At 46.6% G+C, this 25,531-nt stretch overlaps 1 protein-coding gene across 5 annotated transcripts in view; it reads left to right on the top strand.

Annotated features, from left to right (window-relative positions):
- RCOR1 (REST corepressor 1) overlaps window positions 1-25,531 on the top strand; it is an 88,083-nt gene that overhangs the window by 28,231 nt on the left and 34,321 nt on the right. For 3 of the 5 annotated variants that reach the window (XM_064512059.1, XM_064512058.1, XM_064512060.1), the window contains exon 3: window positions 15,523-15,606. The exons of the other annotated variants lie outside the window; for them this stretch is intronic. In XM_064512059.1, coding sequence (XP_064368129.1) covers window positions 15,523-15,606 — 84 coding nt within the window. The remainder of the gene's footprint in view (window positions 1-15,522; window positions 15,607-25,531) is intronic. 5 annotated transcript variants of the gene reach the window in all.

Here is a 25,531-nt window from a genome sequence, read left to right as displayed (position 1 = left end):
ACGTATAACTGGACTTGCAGCAATTCATATTTGAGTGGTGCAGGGGACAAGGTATCTCAGGCGAGACTTTCAAATACACAGGGTGAAATCTGTATTGCAATAGCATCTACAAGTCCCAGTCATGGATTGGAGCTCAGCCGTGCCAAGTACGGTGGTTGTTAATCACTCTTTGGTCCTCACCTAGTAGTCTATCCTTTAGGTAGCAGACTCTACTTGAAGTAGCAGCCTGTGGAAATCCAGATATCAGGGAAAACTGTTGTCTTTCAGTAAATACCATAGCTTGCTCTGGGAGTGTTATGGAGAATGTGTAGGCCAGGATGGAAAAGAAAAGGAGACACAGCTTTCCTGGTGAGGAAGGTGTTAAGTGGTGAGGCCTCCCTTGCCAGGCAGTGTTCTTCCTTGCTGGTGGCAGTGCCTCTCTGCTTTTCTCTGCTACAGCCTGCAGGCTGTTGTGGTCTCCCAGGTGCTCTGTACACAGTCTTCCCTTTGAAGGCCCAGTGACCTTGGCATCCTTTAGCTTCTCAGTCTCTTACAACTTTGCTCTTCTAAGCACGGTCCCTCCCTGAGGCTCTCAGTTCTCTTTATTTACATCCTTGTGTGTTTTGTTTCCCCTGCTGCCTTGTTCTTGTTGCTGCTAAGTTTGTTTGTATGGATGTGTGTGACACCCCATTACACACTTTTCTATAAGTAGGGATGCTGAGGTTTGGATTTGAAGAGACTTTCTAGTGGCAGAACAAGAGAGGAGGGGTTGCTTGGGTTGCTGGGGCTGGAAGGTGATGGTGTGGAGAAAGCGCTCCTGAGTGGTCAAGTTAGTAGCATTGGACAGAGGAGGACAGGAACGAGTGTGTAATGCCTCCTTGAGAGCCTGGAGCTCCGTATGATGCCCTGAGTAGAGCTGGATGTTGCTTTTATGGAGTTATCCAGTGACCACTGGATAAAGAATAGGAGCTTGGCAGCCACATTTTGCATTTGCCCAGCACAGTGTGGGGCAGCGTAACTGATGACTGAGGAGGCACAGCTGTATTCCTACCAAACAGCTGCTGGGACTGGCTGTTCCTGTTGTATAATCTGTGGGAAAGGAAAAGGAGACCTTTAGGCACTTGCACAGGCAAGGACACTCTGTGACTACTTTGAGGGTTTTTGGAGAGAAGGTGAGGGGTCATTTTGCTCTGAGCATGAATTAAACAAATCTAAAAGCTTTTTTTTTTTTTTTTAAACCAGAGAAAACTGAAGAATTTTCAGCCTCAGTAAAGAGGCATTTAAGTGCTGAATAGGATCTCAGTCCTCAGATTGGAAAGACTAATGGCCCTGAACACAGTAAAATGATGTTAATTCTGTGGCTATGTATCAAAGTGTGTGTGTGAGGGAGGACCTTGTTGCGGTGGTGGAAGAGACGTGCTACAGTGCAGGTAAATGCTGTGCAAACCGACTTCATTTGCTTTGCCCGGCAGCTTCCCCTCCTCCTTCTCTTCCTCCTCCTCCTCCCAGGGTAGAGCCAAAGCAGGTTCCACCCTCATCTTTCTACCAAACCGCACTCTTCTCCTCCCAGCACAGTCTTGGATCCTTCATTTATCTACCCGGCCAGGCTGGCCTTCTCTCTGGTTTCTTATCTGCTTAGCCTTCCTTGGCCCCCATGGCGCCCTCTTCCCTGTAGCGAGGGCTTGGGAATAAGGCTTGGTTCCCCCTTCCCCCTTCCCCTGGCTGCGTGGGCTCTTCCAGCCCTCTCTCCTCTGTTCTGTGCTGCCTGTTGGCTCTTTATGTGAGCTCTGCTCCTGATGCTCGCCACGTGGCTGCTGTGTTTCAGAGTGCTTGTGAGGCCTTTTTTCCACAAACTTCTGCCCCCTTCATTAAGGGGTAGGGGAGTGTGTGTTGTACGCTTATAGGTCTTAGCTGGTTTGCTTTTCCCTGAAGCATCTAAGCAGAGCAGAAAGCGGTGTGCTTTTTGGTGGAGTGCCCCAAGCATTATTGGTCTCTTTCGTGTTCACCTTCTTGTGTCCTAATTGATTTCTTTGTAAATGCTGCGGTATGCAAATACTGGCACTGCGGAAGGAACGCTCCTAATCCTAAAGGAAAGGCATCTCAGGAAAATCCAGCGTATTCGCAGGGCTGTGTGTCCCCCTCCTGTGCTTCTGGCCCACTGAGCTGCTAGTGCCCTTGCTGCTGCCCCTTGGAGAGAGCGTGTGTTCTCCAAGGTTTGGTACGCTGTTACTTGGCACCTTTTAGGGTCACTTATGTTCAGTGTGAGGTGGGAGTATGAGGAGAACAGCAACGCAGATTGAGGGCAAGGCACCGCTATCTTACAGCTTTCTTGCTCTGAAGTTAATGTAGGTGCAAGACAAACTAGTTCTGAGCCTTTTGAAGGCGAAGGAAAGAGAGGGAGAGAAACCAGGAAATTTGTTTTGGATAATGTCTGAGTTTTACTAAAAGACTAAAAACAAAATTATAGGGTCCATTATGATTGTTATGTGTATTTTAAATATAGCCCTTACTAAAATGTCTTCAAGTTTGTCAGAGATGGGGAAAAAGCAAACTTGTGAAATCTGTAGGAAAAATGTCCAGTAACTTTCATGAGCTGCCTGCGTTTCAAGGGCATGTTAGATCCGACTTTGTTTTGGGGTATTAATATTATTCTTATAGTACCCAGTACTCTGTTGAGCCAGGGCCTGTGCAGATGGAACAAAAAGGGACTGTCTGTGCCTTGAGGAGTTTGCAAGCTACTGAGTACAACCGTCGCTTCCAAAGAGAGCTGGAAGCAGATCGGAATTTTAAAAAAACTGATTTGAAATATTAAATATGTTATTTATGGGTTCTTGTTTGATTTCAGCATTTCTGCAAGTGGGATGATGGGGAAGGATGTCCTGTAGCGAGGGCAGTAACTCAGGGCCCAGGAAACCTGGCTCAACTTCCCATGAGCCAGGCACTCAGCTTTAGTGCCTGTTGCTAATAGCTCTCATATGCTGGTAGGGGTATTGCGAGGATAAAGACCTGGAAGGCTGTCACGGATGGGGGTGAGAGGAGGATATATAACTGTCACAGATGTTTGAAAGTCGGATTTGTGTGGGTTAAACTGGGCATGTTCGCAGCCCTGTTGATTTCACTTGCTCACCACATTGGTGCATGACTCAGATTGCTGGGTGGGATCTGCTATATAAGCTTCTCTTACGCTTACATTGGCCTGAGCACAGGTGTCTTTCTGGAGACTGCTGCGTTGGTAGAGGAAGCTTGTGCCCCCTTGTCAGAGGTTACTGTCTCTACCACTCTGCCAGCTGAGCCGCTTGCATGATCTCTACAAAACTAGCTTCAGGTAGCATTGACTGCGTTACTGTGGGTGACTTATGTTGTAGCACTGACTTTGTCAGCTGGGCCAGTTTACCTTGGGATGACTGCTGTGGTCCTTGCCCCCACCTCTCTACCCTGAGCTTGGAAGTTCATATTTCTGCTGCTGCCATGGTTGAACTGCTGCAAGTTGCAGCCCAAGCACCGGGGTGAATAGTTTGGCCTTGAGTCTTTCTTAACTTGCTGTTACATTTTGTGTTTTGGCAGCTGTTAAAGAAGTGAGCCATCACTGCAGAGGGGGCCTTGTGGGTAGCTGGGGGTGGGTGGTGGGAATCAGCCAGCCATTAAAAAGGCAGGACTTCCCTGAAGGCGGCTCGGATCCCGAGAGTGCTTGTAGGGTCTAATTCTGCTCATCTTTGAAGGTGTCACCTCCAGCAAGGAAGTGCAATGTTAATGTGATGGGTTTTAGCACTATGGCTTGTCTGCTTACGGCCTTCGAAAGTGTTGGTATTTGACCCAGCTTTAAAAGAGTAACAGTTTAGCTGTTGCTGATTGACTCATTCTGCTGTGCAAAGTGATTTGGTACTGCAAGAGCACAACAAAATGACATTTCTCTCTCGTTTGACCTTTTTGGTGGATTCTTGTCCAGGCTGAGACACCAGAGCATCCTATCTGCATGTCCTTCACAATGCTGTCTTTCCAAATGGTAACAGCGAATGATGCGTTCTCCAGCAGCCTTCATTTATAAGCCTTCAAGCGTAGCTGGTTATGATTTTTCTGAACTCCTAAGATGCTGGGGAGGGGAGGAAGAGAAGTGCCCACACCCCGTACTTGTTGGACTCCAGGATCTAGTTAGTCAGATCTGCTTTTGATTATTCGTTGGCAAAGACTTCTTGAAATGTGATGAAAAAATAAAAGTCACTTTTCGTTAAGCAAAGATCTGCATGTTATAACACTGGCACTTTCTAGGCACTCCTTACTTCCACTTACCGGTGTAAGCTATCTCAAAAGGATGCTGTCATGTGAACTTTGGAGGGGTGGGAAGGGAAGAGGTGTTGCTAAAAATACCAAAAAGTAATCTATCTGCTTTGCTAACACTTGAGACTACTTTTTTTTTTTTCCTCTTGCATTGGGCAATAGAAACAGGCCAGCTGGTCCTTAGTGTGTGGGAAAGATGAGTAAAATGCTGCATGTTTGGGTTGCCAATGCTTGTGCAGGCCTATGAGGCCAAGTTTGAAGCTTTACAGGGGAAACTGCAGATCTGATCTATGAATAAGGTGGTTCAGTGCTTTCTAAAGCTGGGTGTATCTTCCTGAGCAGAAATAAAAGCTCTGTTCCCCTCCCCCGATTCCTGTTCCAGCTTTGCTGCTTTAACTGGAAAGGAGATGGCAGAGCTGCGAGGTCTGTGAAACCGTCTGACTTTTTGCTCCTTGCACCATGTTTTCCTCTGGGGGAAGTAGTTCTGGGAAGCCGGAGGTGTCCTGGAGCCTGGCATTGTAGAGGAGCCACTGTGCACTTCTCACTCTTCGAATAAAACAGCTCTTGTGTAGTCTCCATTTCAAATGATAGATCTTGATTTCACCTCCCCCTTGCCTTTTTTTTTTTTTTTTTAAACTATTAACAGCTGAGTTGTCCTTTTGTCACAGTGTAAAGGAAGAGTATGCAAGAGCGGGGAGGGGGGTAATGGGGGAGTGTCGATGCTCGACGGGGAGAATGGGCAGCCCCTTCAGTCTTGTGACAGCTTGGCAATAAAAATGAAAGGTGACACTTGTTGTTATGGGCTAAGTTAATATTGGGGGGGGGAGATGGGGGTGGAACAGCCCTTAACTGCATGTATACAGTAGTGATCTCTAAATCAGCTGTTGCCTTTCCAGATAAAGATCTTGGGAGTCATAGTGGCTTTTTCATCAACTCGATGGTAATAGTGAAAAGGCAAGAGTATTGTTGAAAGCTATTATGAAAGCATCTGAAAAGAAAACGGAGCCTCATTATGGCATGTTTTATAAATCCTGTGGTGTACCCTCTTCTTGAACACCGTATACTGTTCAGGTTGTGCCCCGCTTCCATCCCTTCCCCATGTGTACGTGCTTCTTGGAGCTCCTCCTGTGTATAGGGAGAGACAGAATAGTCACCTGTTTTCCAAGGCAGACAGTCTGGGCTGAGACGAGTGTGGTGGAGGGTCTGTGAAGCAGTCAGAGATGTGGAGGAGGTGAATAGGGCACAGTTATTCTCTGCTTCTCATAAGCCAGGAAATGGGGCCACCAAATGAAATGGCTGGGTAGCAGCCCTAGAGCTGAGAAGGGAGTGCATGCCTGGGCTCTCTTTGTTCTTCTTCAGACAATAAACATATAATTAAATTGTAGCACTCTGCCACAGGATGTTGTAGATGCCAAAATTATAAATGCGTTCAAAAAGGGATTAGGCAATTTGATGGACTGCCCCTCCCCCCCCTTTCCCCATGAAGGGCCATTAAATCCAATGATGCAGACACAGCACTAGGCTGGGGAAGTCTCTCTGTGCTTGTCCTGCTCTCATACTTTATTCCTAAGTGCTGTCAGTGAGTACTGCGCAGGACTGGGCTAGAATAGCTCTTCTTGCTGGGTGTAAGGGAACATGACAGAGGATCCCATACAACGGGTAGGAAGAGCTGAGGGCTGGCTAGGAAAGAAACGGGAGACTGCATGAGCGTGGAGCTGCATGTGTAGGAGTTGGTGACTGTCAAGGGACAGAGGAGGGAGCAGAATTAAAATCTGGTATGGTGGAAAGAGAGGAAGATGTTTGCCTTATCTCTGCGCCTTCATCAGTAAGCTTTTTGGCTTCGGATAGATTTGGCCATGCCTAGATATTTGTCGGCACCGTGAAACGTGGCTCTGGAGGGCAAAGTGCTATGTTATTGTTGTCTCTCTTTTGTGTATTTAGACTCTATAGTTGGATATTTCTTGCATGTGTGTAGGCGTGCCTCAGTGATTTCTTGGTCACCTAAATGAAAGTGGGAAAGAATGGTCTGGAGGGAAGGCAGGAAATCTCTTCTTGTTGGGGCAGGATTGTGAGAGACTGCTTAAACAGAAACCAAGTTTGTTGCTTGGCTCTTGGAATGAATTGTGTGCGTGCACATTTATTTATTTCTAACAAACTTTAAAATGGCTGTCAAGGTCCTGCTTTGTTTTTTGGCATGTGGTAGCAGTGGTATGTGTGGAGGGGGGACCCACCTGCTATAGGGCTTCCTGGCTCCTGCTGCACCAAGTTGGTGGCAGGACATGGGGCATGCGGGCCCCACATGGCATCACGGGGTGCGGGGCGGTAGCGTAGCACCCCTGAGGCCCCACACGTGGTGGTCTCCTTCGTTGCCACTGGCCGGTCTGCCCTGTCCCCATTCATCTGGTGGAGCTTTGGAGCTGCTGCAGGTCTGAACCATGGTCCAGGGAGGTTGAGGTTGCTCTTGATAATATTGGAGGGGGAGAAAGGCACTTCAGATGGGCAGGCGTGCTTGGCAGCTGCCACCCGATGTGTGGACTGCAGGCTTTCATGTGGATCTGTGTGGTGCCCCCCCCCCCCCCCCCCCCAATTTCAGGATTGTTGTAGTATACAGTTACTTGCTTTCCTTCTTTAAAGATTTTCACTTTTTCTTTTTCTTTTTTTTTTTAACATTTTAGAAAGTCTTTCCAAGGCCCATCTATTATAAAATCTTATCCAAACATCCATTTTCACCTCTTAATTTTATCCTTCAACTGTGTCTTTAAACCAGCTCAAACCCTTTCCCCTTTCAGTGTAAAATCCCAGCCATGCCTAGACAAAAGCCTGTTGTGGTTAGCAGAGGTGTGCTCCTTGCTGCTGAGGAGGGTATGCTCATGCTTCGGGTGTTACGATAACGTAATTCCCACTCCCATGCGGGTTGCAGGGCTTGTGCATGCAGAACTGGCTGCAGAGCCTGGACTGGGGTTGCATGCATGTATAAAAAATAATTTTACACACCTAGAGTACATATTGAAAGGCTTTTTGCTTGTATAGTTATTCAGACCTCATCTATGGCTGCACATTGGTGCCACCTGCTTGCAGGAAAGAATGAGTGGACTCATTCAGGGGAAAAAAAAAATCAAGGCGAGGCCTCAACATCTGCTCTGGCTTTATTGTTGGGTCTGGCCTGGGCTGTGGGCAAAATGTAGGCTACAGCTCTGGCTTTATTGCTAGCTCTTAAACTGAAAAGGCATCTTGGAGCAGATATGATTTTAAAACAAACAAATTAAAAAGCAAAGATGTGAAGTTCAGACTTACTAGGGGTTGAACTTCTTTACTTAGAAAAGGGAAACTATTACTATCACGTTTTTCACATTTTCTCTTCCAGCTCTTCTAATGGTAATAATTTTTATCACTGTGAAGTGACCTTTGTAATCATTGCTGGATGATTAATCTTTAACTGGGTAATTTTAAAGCAACATCTTTCACACTGTTGTAATGTGCAATGCTCTATTTTCTGTTTTTTCTGTAGCGCAGCACCTACAGTTACTCTAAGGCAATAAGGCCCCTTTGCTCTGCATTTCCAGTGCTGCTGCTCTGCAGAGAAACCTAAATAGTAGCCTTTGTTTCCCTAGGCGGATACCAAAATGCCCTCAGAACTTTATTTGCATATAGATTATAGTGTCAGTCGGGTGTAGGCATGGATAGGAAGAGCTAACCGCTGCTTAATTTATAACTTCTTAATTAAAAATGTTCCCTAACTTGCAGAATTCCAGTTTAAAATGTTCTGCTACGTATAGTGCTGCTACGGTGTGTACAACGATGGGATTTCAATGAGGTGCCAGCTACTACACTGAGGCAGGTCACGAGCGTTATCTGCTGACCTGGGGCAAGTCGCATGCAGAAGGCAGCAGAGATGTTCGCCCAGCGTCTCCCAGTTGCTGCTTGAGACGGTCGTGCCACCGACAGGGAAGGAGGGTGGAAAAAGCTTTTCTTCTCTCTCCAGTGTTGTTCGAGTTCTTTTGTGTCACATAAGCATTTTGCTGTAGTGCAGCTGTACATTTACAATTGCAGTATGAGTCTGAGTAATATCAATGAACCAGTTAGAGCAAGTTTTTCCAACTATGGGAGCCAGCGCCTCCCTTGTCTTATTTTGTTTAACAGTCATCGTGGGTACTGTAAACAGGGGTTTTTACTCTGTGATAAGTATAAGGACTGCATGGATAAAACAAATAAGAGTTGGGAATGGGAGCACTTTTTTAATCTCACTTTGCTGGAAGTGTACAAAACTGCATATAGCAATATTCAGCTGCTAACTACTTATACACTAGCTCCAGCTCTTCCCCAAACAATAAAACCCATGCACCTCTGAGTATTATACAATGCAAATTTTTTATGTAGTGTTGAGGATTACGTTAAAATGAAAGGGTGCTGCTTAGTGTGTGGGGGTTTCTGTGTTTTTTTTTTTTTTTCTCCATCCTGCAATATGGGATTTGAAGATGAGTTAGTACCAGATACGGAAGGATCAGTAAGTGCTGTCAGTAATGCAGTGGCCTTTGTAGGTGGGAGTGTTGCCACCATGTACCTTGGGGATTTCAGTCTTAATTGTGTAAACTTTAAGTGTTAAAGGAATATATTGTTTAGGTCTGGAAATCTTTTTTTATTTGTTGCTTCCTAAAAGGATCAGCACCTGCAGAATGCCCCATACTTCTGTGGGAAATGGTTTTTAAACTTAAGGTGATTTGCTGATGCTTGCCTTCCAAAGAAGGTGTAGAAGTACATATCTGTATCAAGCACCAGGCGGTGGCCTTGCTTTTCTGAGTTACCTTTTGCTGTTTTAACTGATGGAGGAACTTACTGACTGCAAATTCCCGCTTTTCATGAAGTGCGTTGCAGTGCTCTCAAACCGTGATATGTGACAGCATGTTCTGCCCTCTGCGGAGTTTGCGGAGGTCTTCGATAGCTCTCAAATGCCTTGTGCTAACAGCAACAACAACAAAAAATCACACCTGAGGCTCTTGAAAGGGCTATGGAGAAGGAAGAAGGCTGGAGCCCTCCTGGCAGAGCTCCCCCCTGCCTCCGGGAGGAGGGAACTGGGAATAAAGCGTGTCTTGGCATCGGCAGGAGACTAGGATCGTCTCTCAGAGGGGTCAGTACAGGTGCCAAAAGGGAAGCGTAGAGCAGCTCTTGAACGGCTCCCAGCCACTGCTGGAACGTGCCTCCTCCTCGGGGAGAGCCGCTGGACGCGGCAGCTCCCAAGTGCAGAAACTCAAGTGGGAGCTGGCACTGCTGCGTTGCACAGAAGGAAACACAGGTGACAAAGTGATTGGTGGCTCTGAGAGGCCTCGGCTCTCCCTGAGTTTATTCTGGCACGTTTCATCTCTAGCGTGGAGAAGAGACGGGCAGCACTGGGCTCTGTGCAGGTGGCTGGGTTTTCTCGCCCTGCTGCCTGGCGCCAGGGGCCTTCCCTGTCCTTCGTTTATGCTGTAGCTCCATGGGCAGCTCTTAGGGCAGCAGCGTGCCCCAGCGCTCTTGTTGAGGGGAAGTGTCCTGCCTGCCCTGAGCTTCTCTTTCCTCTTCTTTGTTTCTTAGGTATGCGGTAGAAAATTGGGAACTGATTAACGCTCACTGCTGTGTTGCTGCGTTAGGCTTTTTTTAGCCCAGGTAGATTCCCTGCTCTGGCTTGTCACATGGCTCTGTGGCTGTTTGTGCTGACACGGGGGAAAGAGAGCCTGCCTGCCTGCCTCCCTCTGTCTCTCTTGCAGTGGCACAGCTTAGGGCTGTGTTAGTGTCCTTAGGTAGCATCTGTTTCGGGGTTTGTTCACTTCCCTGCCCCGAACAGGAGCCTTGACTTCACAGCGCCCTGGTGAAGGCCGGGAGAGAGAAGCGCGCTTGTCGCTTTTGGTCCTGCTTTGTTGTCCGCTTGTGGAAGCTCTGCCAAGCGTGGTGGCTGAGGAGCCTGCAGGGCGTGCACACATGCCTTTGCTCTCTCCGCTGGCCCTGGAGAGAGCCTGGACAAGGATCTGTGGTTTCATGTCAACACAAATGTATTAATGATGACAAACTCTGCAGCTCATTCAGCGCTGTGCTTATGCTTACAAACCTGACTCCAGCACCAATACAACTGAAGTCTGCCTAAGAAAATACAAAGCTACAATATCTGCTGGAGAGCCCTTAAGATGTGAGATACATGCCTACCTTGTTAGGCTGTACCTCGGGTTTGGGTGCTGCTCAAAAGCTGTGGGGCCTGATCCTGCTGCCATTGAAATAGATAGGTCTTGTTGACTTCAGCTAGAGGTGGTGCTCCTTGGTGTAGGAGGGGTGCTGATCCTGGGCTGAGCCCTGGTAGACCAGGAGACATGTCAGAGGATTCCCAAGGGCATTCAGGGCTTGGTGTCCTTTGGAAAGTTCTTTGCAAGGAACTTGCAGGTGGCACTTTCTCCTGTTTTTCTCCAGAGGGCCTTGGCAGGGTTGGACCTCTGCTCTCTGACTTGGAGCAGATGGAGCAGAGGAGTGTGCCTCCATGAAGAAGGGATAAGTTACACAGCATTGGCAAAAACCTTTGTTTTAACTTTATTTTTTTGTTCTCTTCCTCATGTGCTAGCTGGGATTGCTCAGGTACGGGATCTAAAGTGAGTTTACCCCTGAGGTGTTAAGCTTTGTGGTTGGTGGTGGGAGAGCAGGGCTGACACCTTGCTGTATGCAAGTGAAAATTGAACAGACGGATGTTTGGGATTGAGACTGCTCCGGCTCTTTCTGCTGTGCAGACAGTACGTTCCTACATGCTGTGTTGCATGCTGTTCTTGAGATGTGACTCCACAGCTTTTACCAAAAAAAAAAAAAAAAAAAAAGGCTCCCCCAACCCTTTATTTTCCTTCCAGGATAATGTTGGCTTAATGATTTCGTGCTGTGCCAGATCTCGTCTCTTTTACCAGCTGAATTGTTTGTAGTCTGGGCAGTAAATCAGATCTGTAAATGGGCCCAATCTCAAAATCACCTTTTCTTTACAGAGTGAGTTTTAACCTGGATCAGTGCCGCCTTCTGGTTCAGTGTATGGTCCCTCAAACACTTGTCTGTGCAGCTGGGGAAATGAGGCAGAGGTATGTTCTGAGGACGAGGGAGGAGAAGGACGGGAACCGCTCTGAGGAAGCAGCGCCCTGGTACTGTGCCCAGAGCGGGGGTACACCTCTGCTTGGGCAAGGGCAGTGGGAGCTTGTGTCCCCTGTGACCTTTGTCGCAGGGACAAAGTTTAGGGGATGCCTGTTGTAGCAGGAGATGTTTCTGTTGAGGTTGTACTAGGAGCCACAAGTCTTCCCAGCTGCGACTTGGGACGAACGGGAGAGCCAGCAGGCTTGCAGGCCCTGATGTGAGCAGCCACGGGAAAAGGATGAGGAAGTGTTTGTTCCTGCAACACTTGTGATAGGGAACTGATGGCTGTGGCAGAGGCTTTACAGGTACCCAGCGGTACTGTAGATGAAAGTGCAGGATTAACTGAAATGTCATGTGATCTTATCTGCTAATATATGGCTCTTCTGAACACACGTTGCACTGCTTTAACTGCAGCTGCTTAAACAAGCAAACCCCATTGATCTTAAATTGATCTGTTACTCTAAAAAAGAGTAACCCTTGCCCTCCTTATGTGAGTATTTGTGTATAAAATATATAATGGGTTATGTTGACTTAGCTTTTTAGCTTTCTTGCTAAAATGTAGAGTGAGTTCAGCCCCCTGTGGTATCCTTTTCCCAAAGCCTGGGACCTGGGAAGGCTAGCGTTGCCCCGTGGCTTGCCTGCACTCAGAGGGATACAGACTGTAATAACTGCTCTGCCAGTACTGTGATGTGAGCCCCCTTCTCTCGCCTCCTGGGTGTTACTCTAAACTAACCATTTTAATAGGCTTCCAAATTCTGAGCAAGCTCCTAAGCTGCTCCTCGCTATGTCACATAGCAAGAATACGTGTGCTGTGTGAATTTGGGAGCGGGGCAACGCTGGGCTGCCAGGAAGATGAGGCAGCCGAGCCCGGCTCGGACTTGTCCTCAGCAGGAGATGCGGGATCTGTGGGCTTGGAAAAGGGGCACTGGGGAGGGTACAGTGCTGGAAGGTGAAGGAGCTGGGCAGCTGGGGGTAAGTCACCTGTGATGTTTTTTGGGGGGGGGGGGGGAAGAGTGATTTTTGACCTCTGTGGAGGTTTGGAGGGATCCCCCCCCCAATGCACCCTGCCCTTCTACCTGTGCTGGCCTTTGTAGCCCTTGTATCCTTTGCAGAGAGGAGAAGCATGACTTTTAACCATGCTGCGTGTCTTGCACTGCCTCTACCTCCGCTGCGGTGGGAAGGCTGAGGAATGCACGTGGGCTTGGGTGGGCAGGCGGGGTGGGAGAGATGCTGCAGCAGTACTGGAGGTGCTGAGATGCACCCTGTTACAAAAGCTGTGTGAACCGGCTGGTTGCTGCTAAGGAGCTGGAGAAAGGTGGGGGGAAAGCTGGGAGGGAGAAGGAGTGTCCTGGGAATTGCATAGAACTCCATATCCACAGTAAGCCGTTCTTTAAGTGAGGCCTGGGAGAGTGAACTATCCTGGCGCACAGGGAAGAGGTGTGAGGCTTGAATAGGGGGAGCTGCTGACCTGAAGCGCTCCCTTTGCAGAGGGGAGGTCGCAGGTGCTCACAGGGTGCTGAGCTCTGGAGGATGAGGAGGGCGTTTAGCAACCACGGTTCCTTTGGTGCCGTGGGGTCCCGTGCACCTCACCGTGCTGCTCGACAGCTTCCACGTTGAGCTGCTGTCTGCAGCTGGGAAGGCTGGGAGCTCCCTTCGTAGTGCCCCAGACTCCAACACAGCGTTTTAACTGAGCTGAAACTCACTGTTACAGGTGAGCTGACCTGAGGGCTTTCTGCTCCTGAGGGGACAGCCAGGCTCCTTTGCCTGGCCATGGCATTTGCCTGAAACCTTGGGGAGCCAGTTCAGCATGCTAAATTGGCAGAAGACTTTTTTTCCCTGGATAAAGGTGTATTTTGCCAGTTTAGCGAGCTGGGCTGGCTTGCTGAGGGGTCCAGATGGGCACCAGGAGCCGGGGCATGAGAAGTGGCAGGGCTGTGTGCAGCGGAGCAGGACCGAGGCGAAGCCATGCTGGTGGCTCGCTGTAGTGCGAAGCCTTGCCAGCAAACGGGGGCAGCAGGCTCCTAAATATCCTCTGGTAGATCAGAGGCTACTAGGGGTGGGGAAGTGTATTAGGATTTGTGCTGCAGATGTTTAACTGTTTTTGGAGATCTGATTGATGATCTCTGCCTTTTCTTTAGGTATTTTTATGGAACATGCATTACACTGAAAAGCAGTTTCAGGGTGGAGAGTCGATCTTTTTGCTCTGTGCATGTTTCAAATACTGTAGGACAGACTGTGGTAGGGAGAGCGGGGAGCCAAATTTGATGGAGGGGAGGTTTGAGGTTGCCTTTTCCTTTGCATTTCTGATCTATGACTTGAATTGGGGGAGCAAGTAAAATTTCATCCCAAATGTTTCAAGACTTTTTTTATACAGAGTTCAACTATTGCGATTTTCAAATTCAGACACTTTTTGCATTCTACATATAAACCTGGTCTCCACCCCCATCTTTCTCTCTCCGAGGCTGTTGTCTTTTCTCACTTCTGTTTTTGTGCCTAGTGTAAAAGTAATGAAAATGCACAGTGCACAAGATATCTGGTATGTGCGGTTGCTACTCATTTAAAAGAAACTCAACTATGTATGTATAAAAAAAAAATCGTGATGTTTTGCCATGAAAACTGAGAAATGAGTGGTGAAAATAAGCTTCCCATTTCATTTTGGCAAGGCTTGAGAAATAAGGTAAATTACAATGTCTAGGCAATTCGGAGTAAAAATTGTTAGTTTAATGTCTAAATAATACCTGCTGACTGACTGCTTGTGTGGTGTTTTGGTGGTGGGTGGGTGGTTTTTTTAAATGCTATTCAGACTTTAATGTTAGATTATTTTCATCACCTTGCCCTGACTGTTCTTAGGCTGAGCAGATTCAGTGTTAAAAACAGTCAAAACGTGAGTGTTCATAGTATTGTAATTACTAAACTTCCTGATCTGTTCGGAGGACCAGGAGTTGGGTGGAGACAGGCTTCTGCCTCTGCCCCAGAAGAAGCCTAAGAGCAGATAATGTTCTGGTTTCATTCTCTGTGCCCCAAGACAGTGTCCTGGCATTGCCCCCTTTTTGTTACTAGATCTTTCCTTGCTTGTGTTATTTTTTAGGTAGCAGGAGGTGATGGTTTCCAGCTGCGCAGCGCAGAAAAAATAGCATCACGTTGAAATATTGTGTAAACCTTTAGCGTTACGTGAAGTTTTGTAGTGGAAGTAGTCATGCAGGCACCCATTCATAGCAAGACCTGCAAGTTCCTCTCGGCCGGGACAGGTAGTTGAGCTGGCTGCGCGTGCTGACTCAACACAGTGAGTTTCTCTTTCTCTTCTCCGCCTCCTTCTCTCATGACTGTCATGTTCTGGAAACTCTCTTACTGTATGTGCCTGAAGAACAGCAGATTCGCAAGAATTTGCTGCTTGAAACTTCCCTTAGCTTTGAGGTTGCTCTTTCTTTCAAATGAAGTGCAGCTGTGGTTTTTGACTTAAGACTGTCAGTGCTCTTGTGCTGAAGAAGCGTTATGTTGGTTAAAAACAGACCTGTTCTCCTGAGCACGTGTGGATGTGCACACAGAGGGTGTGACTGCACCAGAATTTCCCTGGAGCAGCTGAGCAAAGGACCTGATCCTGATCCGAGACCCCCGGTGTTGCTTTGGACTGCATTCCTGCCTGTATGGGAGGTGGAGGGGCAGGAGGGCCCTGTTGGGACAGGGGAGGAGACTCGAGAAATTCGAAATCCAGGAGGTTCATGCTTGTGCCTATCCTGAAATGTTAACCTAAGCACATGGTAAACATGCAGCATTAAGAGCTTGGAGCCTTCTGCCTGAGTCCAACGCCTCCCTTTTTCATTTAACAATGGCTGGAAGAAAAATAATCAAGTATGCTGGAAGAGAAACGTTAATTAACTTTTAATTTAGATCTAACTTATGCTTCTTAGAGTAATGCATGAAAGGGGGTGAGTGTACTGTATCTGTCATGTTATGTAAAGGGTGATGTGTTGGAGAAACAAGGAAAGGCCTCAGGTCTGAATGGAAAGATGGGCTTTTGACTTTACAGATGGGTTTCATAGCTTGATTAAAAGCTACAGATGTCTGATAAGTCACTTTTGTATCCATTTTGCATCTGAAACAAGACTTTCTCTGTAACTTGGTCTGTATCTGTTTTCTCTTAAGCCAAACTTGCGAGGCGAAGTCAGGAGAGAGAGAATCTCGGCATGCTGGTCTGGTCACCTAACCAGAATCTCTCTGAAGCAAAATGTAAGTCTCTTTAAACTCTGTCTCTCCTCCAGTCCCCCCACACCCCTTCTCTTAAATGTATCATTTGAAGAATGCGAAGGTGCCACTTCCAGCAGAGGTTACCTCTGCCCCTTTCATCGTGCTTTGAAATTTAATTTGAGATGGAAAAAAAGAAAAGCCAACAAAGCAATCCCCCAGAATACCTTTGCTCCCAGCTGGGCAACTGCTCAGAATGCCAAATCCAGGGAAACAAGGAAAGCGGGGGAGAAATGTAATGCTTTTGCTTCCTTGGTATGGTTTCTTTAAGATACTTATCTGCAGGTCTCCATGTTCACTTGCTGTAGAAGAAGACTGAAGTAACTGCTGAGAGCAAAATGAAAAGTCTTTGGAGGGAGGGGGGAAAATCTGTGGCAATTTGTGATACCTTTTTTCTTCCACAAAGACACAAAATGCACATCTGGACCTTGCAGAGATACAAATGCTAGAACAATTGCAGTGCCGTGGAATTCCACGTGAGGGCAATTACCAGCTCTGTGCATGTCTGGGAACAAGTCTCAGTGCTGTTGCCAGATGGCAGAACCAGTGTTTGAAAGATTTGTCTAGCTACAGATCCCCTCATGAATAAGCAGGAATCTTTGATTAAAGGACTGCTGTTTGAATGCATTAACTAAACCTAAGTGCTTTTGAGGAGAGGGAGTTGAAAGTTACTTTTGACTTTGTGCTCTGACCCCCTCCCTGCCCCCCGGTCCTGGGACCGAGATCAAGAATTTTATATCCCCGTCCTCCACAGTTGTCCATGGTGGCCCCATCAAGTTGACACGTGGTTTTCCCCTGGACCCTAGTGATAAGATGCATCATGACACAGGTGTGAGGATGTAGTGGTCTTTGCTAGTTAAGGCATTGGAGATTGTGTATAAACTGTCATGAAAGGGTTGGGCTCTGTCCTGGTGCATTTGTTTCACTGAGGAAGGTGCCCCTTAAATTATAAAAGGATGATGGTACTGCGATTTACAGATTAAAAAGTGTTTAGCGAGGATTGTGTCTTGCTTTCTCTTGCACCAGTGGTGTCACTTCTGCTCCCTGCTGGCTACTGTATACTTAACCAAATAAGACTGATGAGGAGAGGGATACATTTGACAGTTACCTACTGCTCTAAACCTCTAAAGAGGAGTAAGAGCAAGAAACTGCCACCTCTACCAAAAGAAAAAACTATGTGGGTAGTCTGTGACGCAGCAGAGGATTCCTGTAGCTGCCTCTCAAGTCTTAGTCTTTTGGATCTTAGTCGTGCTTTCGAACTATAAATTTTTGCCTGGTAGGAAGTGGGTTTCTTGGAAAGGGAAGAGAGAATGGAGGAGGAAAAGGAGTGATGGTGTATGGAATTCAGTAAAATAGTCTGTGACTGAGTATTTTGTGGCCACTGGCACAAAAGGATACAAGGATATTACAGGACATAAAAAGGATGTAACAGCCTGCTAAGATGTCACAAATCTAAAAGACTACAATTAACGATGTAATATGACAGATTAAAAAAACTAGATTGTAGTTGACTTGTAGAATGCTGGTACAGTAAAAATGTTGGGGAAAGTCCATGAATATGAAGAGAGGATAAGAAGAGTTTCTCATATTGTAAGACTCAGAAAAAAGGAATAATGGTGTAGGACCATCAACTATTTCAGTATTCAGAAAAGATGCAGAAAATGTTGGATAAATGTTTCATACAGTGTTTGGGGGGAGAAGAAGGATGATGCTCATGTGCCATGCAAAATATCTCCCAGGCACCTAATAGGAATAGAGGGATGTGGTTGCCATATTCAGCATCTACCAATAATAAGCATTGAGAGGAGGATTGGAAGAGGTGGCTCAGGAGATGTTGGAATGGTAAGAAAACCCCAAAAGTTTGGGAAAGGGCAGCTGCGTGGGGAGTGAGATAACAGTGTAACCGTGAGAACCGTGAGCTGATGGGTCATCCTTTTGTCAAGTATTGACATAAAGCAATACTGCAAGAAATTTCAGTTATTCTTGTCTCTACCTGGTGTTAGTTAAAGAATGAAATATGAGAAATAAGACAGTCTTCAGCAGGATTTTTTTTCTTTTTTTTCTTTTTTTCTTTTTTTTTCTTTTTCTTTTTTTTTTTTTTGAGACTCCAAATGGATTGATTGGTAGAAATAACCTCATAGTTCTAAGGTGTTCAGTCAGTGGTTAGGCACTGAATTCCCACTGCATGACAGTCTGACTCAATCCCCCTTCTTTTCAAAAGACATGATCGTCCACCCAAACTCCAGAGCTCTACAATGTCTGTAGAGCACTTCTTAAATATATCATGAGCTGAGTTCCCTAATCTGTTCCATGATTTATGAAGAAGGAACATCAGGGGACAGGAAGTATCTTCAGCTGTTCTGGAGTTCACTGATAAGTCTTGGCATTGTAGATGGTGAATCGTAATTAAATGGGGTCCATGGGGATATGCAATAAGACTGGTGATGTTCAACACTTTCATCAGTGTTATGGAATGGATATGCAATTTATGTTGAGAAATTGAGGATGAGCCATAGGTTGACAGAGTGGTAAATTGAATATGGTAGTTTTGTAGAGTGCTTTGGGTCTTAATTCGGACTGATGCCAACAAAATAGGTTCTTAATCACATTAAATGCAGAGTTATAAATCTCAGTTCAGAAAGCTCAAGCCTTATCTTCTGCATCAAGGGTGGTGTTTGGAAAGACGTAGCTTGGAGAGGGATTTTTAGGGGCACGGTGGGCAAGTAACTCCACAAGGCTTCCCAGTATCATGCTTGGAGCAAAGGGTGATGTGGGTGTAAAGAGGGGGCAGCAGTCAGTGCAGCTGAGTTTGCTGCCTCTGAAGCCAGCGTTCAGGAGACAGAGCGTTAGAATAGCGGCATCAGTGTTGCAAAGGGAAAATCGAAAGACTGAGAGAAGGATAGAAAAGGGAGCTACTGAAATGTTTTTGAAACCAAAGACTAAGCAAACTCCATCTGTTTAGTTTACTGAAGAGAGACTGAAATGGGACTACTGACGATTATTTTTTTTAAGGAAATTTTGACATAATAAAGGAGACCTACATAATACAAATAAATGGCTGCAAGAAAAGTCCATGTGAACTGAAATGCCTGAGTGTGATTGTTGGGTGGTTTTTTTTTTTTTTTTTTTTTTTTTGATTGACTGTTGGAAGTTATCCAGGAAAGTGATGGATTCCCTATTTGTTCATGTCTTTTTAAACTATTGATTTTTGTGACATTTTACACTTGGCGAGAGTAATCATTGGCCATGTGAAGTGACAAGTGGAGGGGCCTGTGGCCTCCAGGAGGCTGGTGTAGGCCCTTGGGCTATAAATGCTGTGGATCCTAGCTAGCACATCCACTTTTAACATTGCTGCTGTGCAGGCTGAAGTGTGGGTGAGTAAATCTTTCCATCCAGCTGCATGTTGGTACCTGTGTCTAGTTGCTTTCATTTGCACTCCAAAGCCTTTAATCCATCCTGCATCTGTTCTTGTGGTAAACTCTTTTAAAGTTGTAAGATTTTTTTTCCCCACTCCTGTGGCTGGGCCTCATTGCAAAGACAGAAGTTAGTGCAGCACATGTTAGCAGGTAGTGAGCAGAATAGCTTCTGGTGGTCACCTCTGCTAAAGGTGAACCTGTGCTACAAAAACCTGTGAGCAGGTCTCTGACAGTGCTCAGAGAGCAGTGCAAACCATGATGTGTTTGGTAGAGGGCTGGCCAAACTGGCAGAGATGGTGGGAAGGTCCTCTGTAAGCTGAATCCAGGATAGACCAGTGTATCAGCCCAGACCTGGTGGATATCTGTATACCTGATGATCCAGGCTCATACAATTAGTTAAAATTTGTTTGGGTCCCATGTGCCATATAAACTGGAGCAATGTTTAATCCTGTTGGAGAAACCTATTGTCTGGGTGCCATGAAATGGCATGGATATGTAGAGAGAGTGTGAAAAAAGAAAAGTAGCTGTTGCCACATTGATCACTTTTTTTTTTTTCCCCGTATCTTGTGCCTTGTTAATCATTAATCCTGGGTACAAACCACTTACTCCCTTGCCCATATCAATGCCAAAGTTGAAAGCTGCCAGCATGTTCCACATCTCCTGCTAAACCTTTGCCTTTGAGGGGCCACTTGGATAGTGGTTGCCACCATCAGCGAATTTGCAAAGGTAGCCCACAGCCAGAAGTTTGTATCAACTCTGAGGAAAGTAAGAAAGAAAAGTCATTGTGCAATATCACTGAATGTTTGGACTTGAAATAACTGTGCTCCTCTTCCAGCTGTGCTCCATTAGACCTGTGTGCTGGGGCTGGTGTTGTACCTCCTGCAAAGAGCTTGCTTTCCAGATGGGACTCCTGAATGGTCTGTGCAGAACTGGAGCGGCTGAAGGCAGCTGTTTTGGCTGCACTGGGAAGCTGTCAGGGAGGGTGGGGAGGGAGGTGAGAGAAGAGGAGCGAGGCCCTGGGCAAGGATGATGCTGTGTAGCAGGGACCAGCTAGGCAGAGGAGAGGCATCCACTCTCTGAGTGGCAAGTGGAAACTGTGTGTGTGGGGGGGGAAATATTGAAAAATACATTGTAACCATGCTGTGGAAATCCTGCCTAGGGTAGAGCTGGGCCAGCACGGAGCTATTTATAAAACAGCAGTGTCTATCTCTGTGCCAAGTACTCCAATGGGTGGAACCATAAAAACGACATTGGGTTGGCTTAGAAATAAGCAAGTGCTGGCATGCTGCAGCTGCCCAGGAACAAGGGCTAGAAACCAGGCAGGAGAATAGGATGTGGTGATTGCTTTCGTGCATCTGTAGTTCAAAGGTGAACTGCAGGAGAAGAAAGATGTATTGTTTTGCTAGTGATAAGCTCTGCTTTGAAAGTCATTTATCTGCCTGTGCTGTTCTCGCCAAAATACACGTGCCACTATTTGAAAACTTTGGTTTCTTACTGTTATCAGGATATATGGATTTCTTGGTGGGTGTCTCCAGTGGATCCCCCATTTACAGGATGTTGCTGAAGGGGCAGGTACTGCCCCTAATACCTATGGGACCTCAATTACGGCTGGGTCCACTGGTCATGCCCTGCTGCATCTGTGTGACCTGATGCTGGTCAGCATGCCAGCTTTGGATACCCCCCCAATCCCTCCACTCCCCTGGGGCATCTCTTCCTGTGAGGCTGCAACTGGCTCCTTGCTTTAGATAGTGCCTGTCTTAGTGCGTTTGGGGAGAATCTAGACATCTGCCCTTTTGCCCTTGGTGGGGGTAGAAGTGCCTGGGGGGTTATTTGGGGACAGAGGAATGCCAGAGTTAGGTGAAGCCTGAGTGCTCCAGCAGCCTCGTGCTCTGCTTGGCCAAACCCCATGTCTGGGGAGGAAGGGAGGGGTCCTTAAATTTGCAGCACAAACTCATCCTGGGAAAGCAGCACAGTGCCAGCTGAGGCGCTGATAGAGAAAGAAGTGTTGGTTGCTATGGTTACGAAGAATATTAACCATGTGGTGTTCGTGCAGGCAAGGTTTAGAGTTAACTGTGCCACAGGCTCTGGTAATGGTTAGGGAGGAGGAGGAACAGGATAGCACTTCTCCACCCTAAGAAGCTATGAGTTGGTACTTGGGAAGCCCACAGCTTCCCAACCAAGCTGTCCCAACAAAGTCCACGAGCAGATCCTGGTCATTAGTGTGTCAACTGCCTTCTCAGGGGTTGAAGAGAGAATTTGGTATCCGTCCTCTGTCGGAAAGGAGAGGTGAATCCCAAAATTCCTGACGAGAGGTTGCCTTTAAGTGACTGGAGTCTGTCTCCACCTAGTTCAGGGCTAATCTTTGCACAGAACAAGCTGAGATTATTCTGCCATTTCTCTTTCAAGGGGTGAAGCTGGGTAGTTAAGAGCTTGAAAATCACCTTTGCCTGAATTTTCTAACCTAAAATGTCTGACAGCTTAGAGGATGGAAAAATATTTGCCTTCTCAGCTGAGTGCGTCTGCTAGCACTTTGTGGCAGGTTTCTTTGTTTCCAGTGTGTAGGTGAGCCATAATTTTTGTGAGAAGGGCTTCTACTTGGAGGTATCCTTTTGCTCTGGGCTCACTGATTTTGGCCTGTGTATTCTGCATGGATGTATGACTCCGTAGACCATCATTGATTCTCACTTCCATCGGGGCGCAGGATACCCTAACAATAAATAAATGTGAATGGAAAACGACAAATAGGAGGCACTAGACTGGGGCAGATGTTGAGATCTCTCTCTCTCTCTCTCTCTCTCTCTCTCTCTCTCTCTCTCTCTCTCTCTCTCTCTCTCTCTCTCTCTCTCTCTCTCTCTCTCTCTCTCTCTCTCTCTAATATTAAGCTTCTGTTTAACAGAAGGTATTTTAAATGGAAGGAGTTGACCCTTCAGAGGTACCTGAGAAGTCCTCCCACCTCTGCCCTGACACAAAGAGAGGGGGAGAGAGAGAGAGAGAACGTAGTTTGTGTGTTCACCATCAGCAAAGCTGGTTTAAGTCTTTCCTCTCATCCAATATGCTGTAAATAGGATCCTTGAAATGGCTGGAGTTGTGGTTTTATGTTTGTTCTCCCTTCTGCCCCCCAGCCCCTGGGGGGAAGACCCCGTGGTCTGCTTTATAAAATGTAAGCCCACAAAAGGTTGCATTGGCACACGGTGAGGGTGCAGCCACTGCGGCTCGGGAACGGGAGAGCGGGAGCTTGGACTGCCTTTGCCACCAGAGAGAAAAGTATCCTTGAACTCCCAGCTGAGCCCCTACTTCTTTTTGTGGCTGGCTGAGTGTTGCAGAAGGATTTGAAAGATGGTATGTATGTAGTGTGCTTTTCTTGATTTGTTTTTCTTTTTTTCTGCTTGTTTTCTTTGTCTGAAGCTTTTTTTTCTTCCTTTTGAGGAAAAGATATTATCCTTAGAAATAGCTGCCAGGTGGATCCAAGGCTTCAAGGGCTATTAGGGGTGGACTTCAGGGCTTACAGTTCTTGCCCACAGCTGGATGCTTACCTTTTGTCAATAAAGTGAAGATAGCAAAAAAAAAAAAAGCCAACCCCCAAACTCTTAGGACTGTGCTGTTTGTATGCTCTGCTCCCCTAAAAATATCAGTTTGCTGATATTTGTCCCAGTGACAGCAGAAAGGATTAATGGAAAAGCAAAATTGGGTTTATGTTTATCCCTAATCCAAATTTCATACTCTGCAGTGAACCTGGCAGCTATGAAGCTTGGATGCAAATACAGTAACTAAAGAATACAACTCCCTGAATCCAAAAATGAGATAAATGATGTTTAATTTAAGATTCTGTTTGAATTTAGCTGTAGAAATAATATTGCAGTCATGGCCAATTCTGCCAGCTGCTGGGGCTGCTGCACTTCAGAAAACACTCAAAAGATGAAGGTGAAGGGACACAGTTTTTCTTTTTAGCTGGGGCAACTGTGTGATGCTCGTAGTGGCCATACGGCAAGCAGCAAAAGGAGGATACGAGGCCTTGAAGGCTAAGGGTGTATCCCAGAAATGGCTGAGTTGCCTCAAACTTAGCTGCAGTTTCCCCTTTGTGTGTCAGCCGCTGTGCAAGTTGCTGTTGCAACGCTGTGTGGAAATCTCAGAGCAGCTCTTTCATCACTGTTGCTGCAGGTTGATATTTCTGGATCCTGAATGCATATATAAATTAAGATGAGGCTTTAACCCTTTCACAGCAGTGATTCGTACTGGAGCCAGGAAAGCAATTGAGTTGGAGAGATCTGGGGTGCTTGTTTGGGACGGATTCCACCTGAGGCACAGTGGACATGGAGGGGGGCGGGGGGGGGGGAAGTGTTTTGGAGAGTAGCCAGGAAGCGGATGTTTTATCTAAGGTAGCTGTGTTCTTCTGGAGGAATTTGTGCTGCTGTGCTGGGAGGGGGAGCAGTCAGCAGCTCCTTCATGTGCCTTGTTCTCTCCTGCCACCTGTTTGTTCCTCCTTTTCACTGCAGTGTGAAGCAGGCCTTCTCCAAATGTGTTGAGATGACCCAGTTCAAAAATGCCAGCTGCCCCTACTGTTGCTACTGCAGGGATTGAACTATGCTGGCACTGGAAGAAGCTCCCCCCTGCCCTGTAAGAGAAGTTCTGGAGACAGGATGATGTTGGTGTAATGGAGTGATGATAGCAGTGTTGAGAGTTACCCTGGCAGTGAGCCCTGATCTGAAGCACATTTGGGAGCAGTCGTAGCTAGCCTGATAGGTGCTGTGCAAGTTGTAGGACCAGTATGACGAGAAGTAGCAGGCTGCAGCCACATCACGCTGTTCGGGCCCAGCCCTGGGACAGGCTGAGCATGCTCCAGTCTTGCTGCTCTTGGTAGGAATGGCTGGCCCTGAGCGTTTCGGAGGACAAGGTTTCTCCTGAGACTTCGTGTGTCTTACTGTAACTGCAAGGGGAGAACAAGAAGAGTCTTGGAACTGGAGGATAACTTTTTCTTCTGCTAAAGCAAATCAGTCAGCAAATACACTAACGATGAATGTTTATAGGGGTGCGATGGGGGCTGTGCACAGGCAGGGAGGTGTTCCTCCAGGGTAATGCTCAAGGATGTCATGACCATAACTGTTCACTGCGATGAGTTCATGCTGCAGCTTAATATGACCTTTACAGAGGTGCTGGTGCAGGAGGCAGAGCAGCTGGACTTTCTCTAGGACGTGTGCCAAGCTTCCCTCACCATGATGCATTTGCTGTAGCATTATTTGCTCTAATTTGGAACCTCTCCCACTAATTATTTTTCCTCTTGTCTTATTTTTTTTCCACTCGCCATTCAAGTTATTTTCAAATCATGTGCTTTTTATATGCAGATTTGTATTGTTGTAGGGTAGTAGTGAATTCTGCAGCACTGCAAGGATCAGTAATAATATCTAGTAACTTCTCAGTAAAGACTGGGCTTGTACATCCTGGCTAAAAGCAGTGACCACCTACCTCTGACACTCAAGGATCTAGCTAATGTTGGTTTAGAGTAGCTTTTTCTGCTCAGCTTCTTTGGATCAGCCCTGAGGAGAGGGCCTGTGTGTAAGCCATGTTTCGGAGAGAGCTATGTGTAGATCTGTAGTTTGACTTTCTTACTGACTTCATCTTGGAGGTGTGTGTGTGTGTTGTTTTTTTTTTTTTTTTTAAATACCTTAATGTCTGTCAGTATAATACTAATCCTTTGGTTTAGAGGCTACTATAAAGAATATGTTGTCCAAGGCCTGGCTATCTAAGTTTGCTATCTTGCTGTGATGACTTCCTGGAGGAGGCAAAAACATGTCTTTACATCTCCTGGGTTTCAAACCTGTAGGAGGTAGTGCAAGAATGAATGTGTTGAGTGTTAATGTCTCCTGAAGGCCTGTCTACAGCAGGGAAATCCGTATGGGTTTGTCCAAAGGTAGCTTCTGATCTCTAGTAGAGACAATGCTCTTCATCTAAGCCTCTGCTTGTTGCTCGCACATGTTGTGTGGGGTGAGGTACAAGGAGTTTCATGAGCCTCTACATTTTAACTGGCAGTAGGCACTTGTTTGCCTTGCCTTAGTTCATGATCTGCCATATTAGTGATTAGGCAGCTGCTTAATCAAGCAGCTGCGCAGCTCCTACAGCAAGCAGGAGCAGGAACTTTAAAGAGATTGGGGCAGACAGCTGGGAGTCAGAGGCACAGCCACTTTCAAGAGAGAAGCCATTCCCTCTGGACTAGGCAGTACTCTTTTCCATTGGAAGGGTTCATTCTGTCTCTGTTCTGCGTCCCTCTAACTTGTTCACATGTAACTGATGTGAAAATGGGCTCTTTCCAAGAAAATTTGAGACCTAACTTTTGATTCTTAACAGGCAGGTGCAGCAGTGCTGTGAGCAGTGGTTGTGGAAAGGCCCTTGGATTCTCAGAAGGGGTTGGCCCCAAACATCACCTGCAAATGGATTTTTAACTGTGGGTGTAGAGGGAGCAAAAGCTTCTCAGTAACACTTCAGAAAGTATGACTGAAGGA

The sequence above is a fragment of the Dromaius novaehollandiae genome, chromosome 5, assembly GCF_036370855.1.
Source record: "Dromaius novaehollandiae isolate bDroNov1 chromosome 5, bDroNov1.hap1, whole genome shotgun sequence".
Taxonomy (NCBI): domain Eukaryota; kingdom Metazoa; phylum Chordata; class Aves; order Casuariiformes; family Dromaiidae; genus Dromaius; species Dromaius novaehollandiae.
The sequence above is the reverse complement of the archived record's forward strand: the minus strand, read 5'-3'. Positions and strand labels throughout refer to the sequence as shown.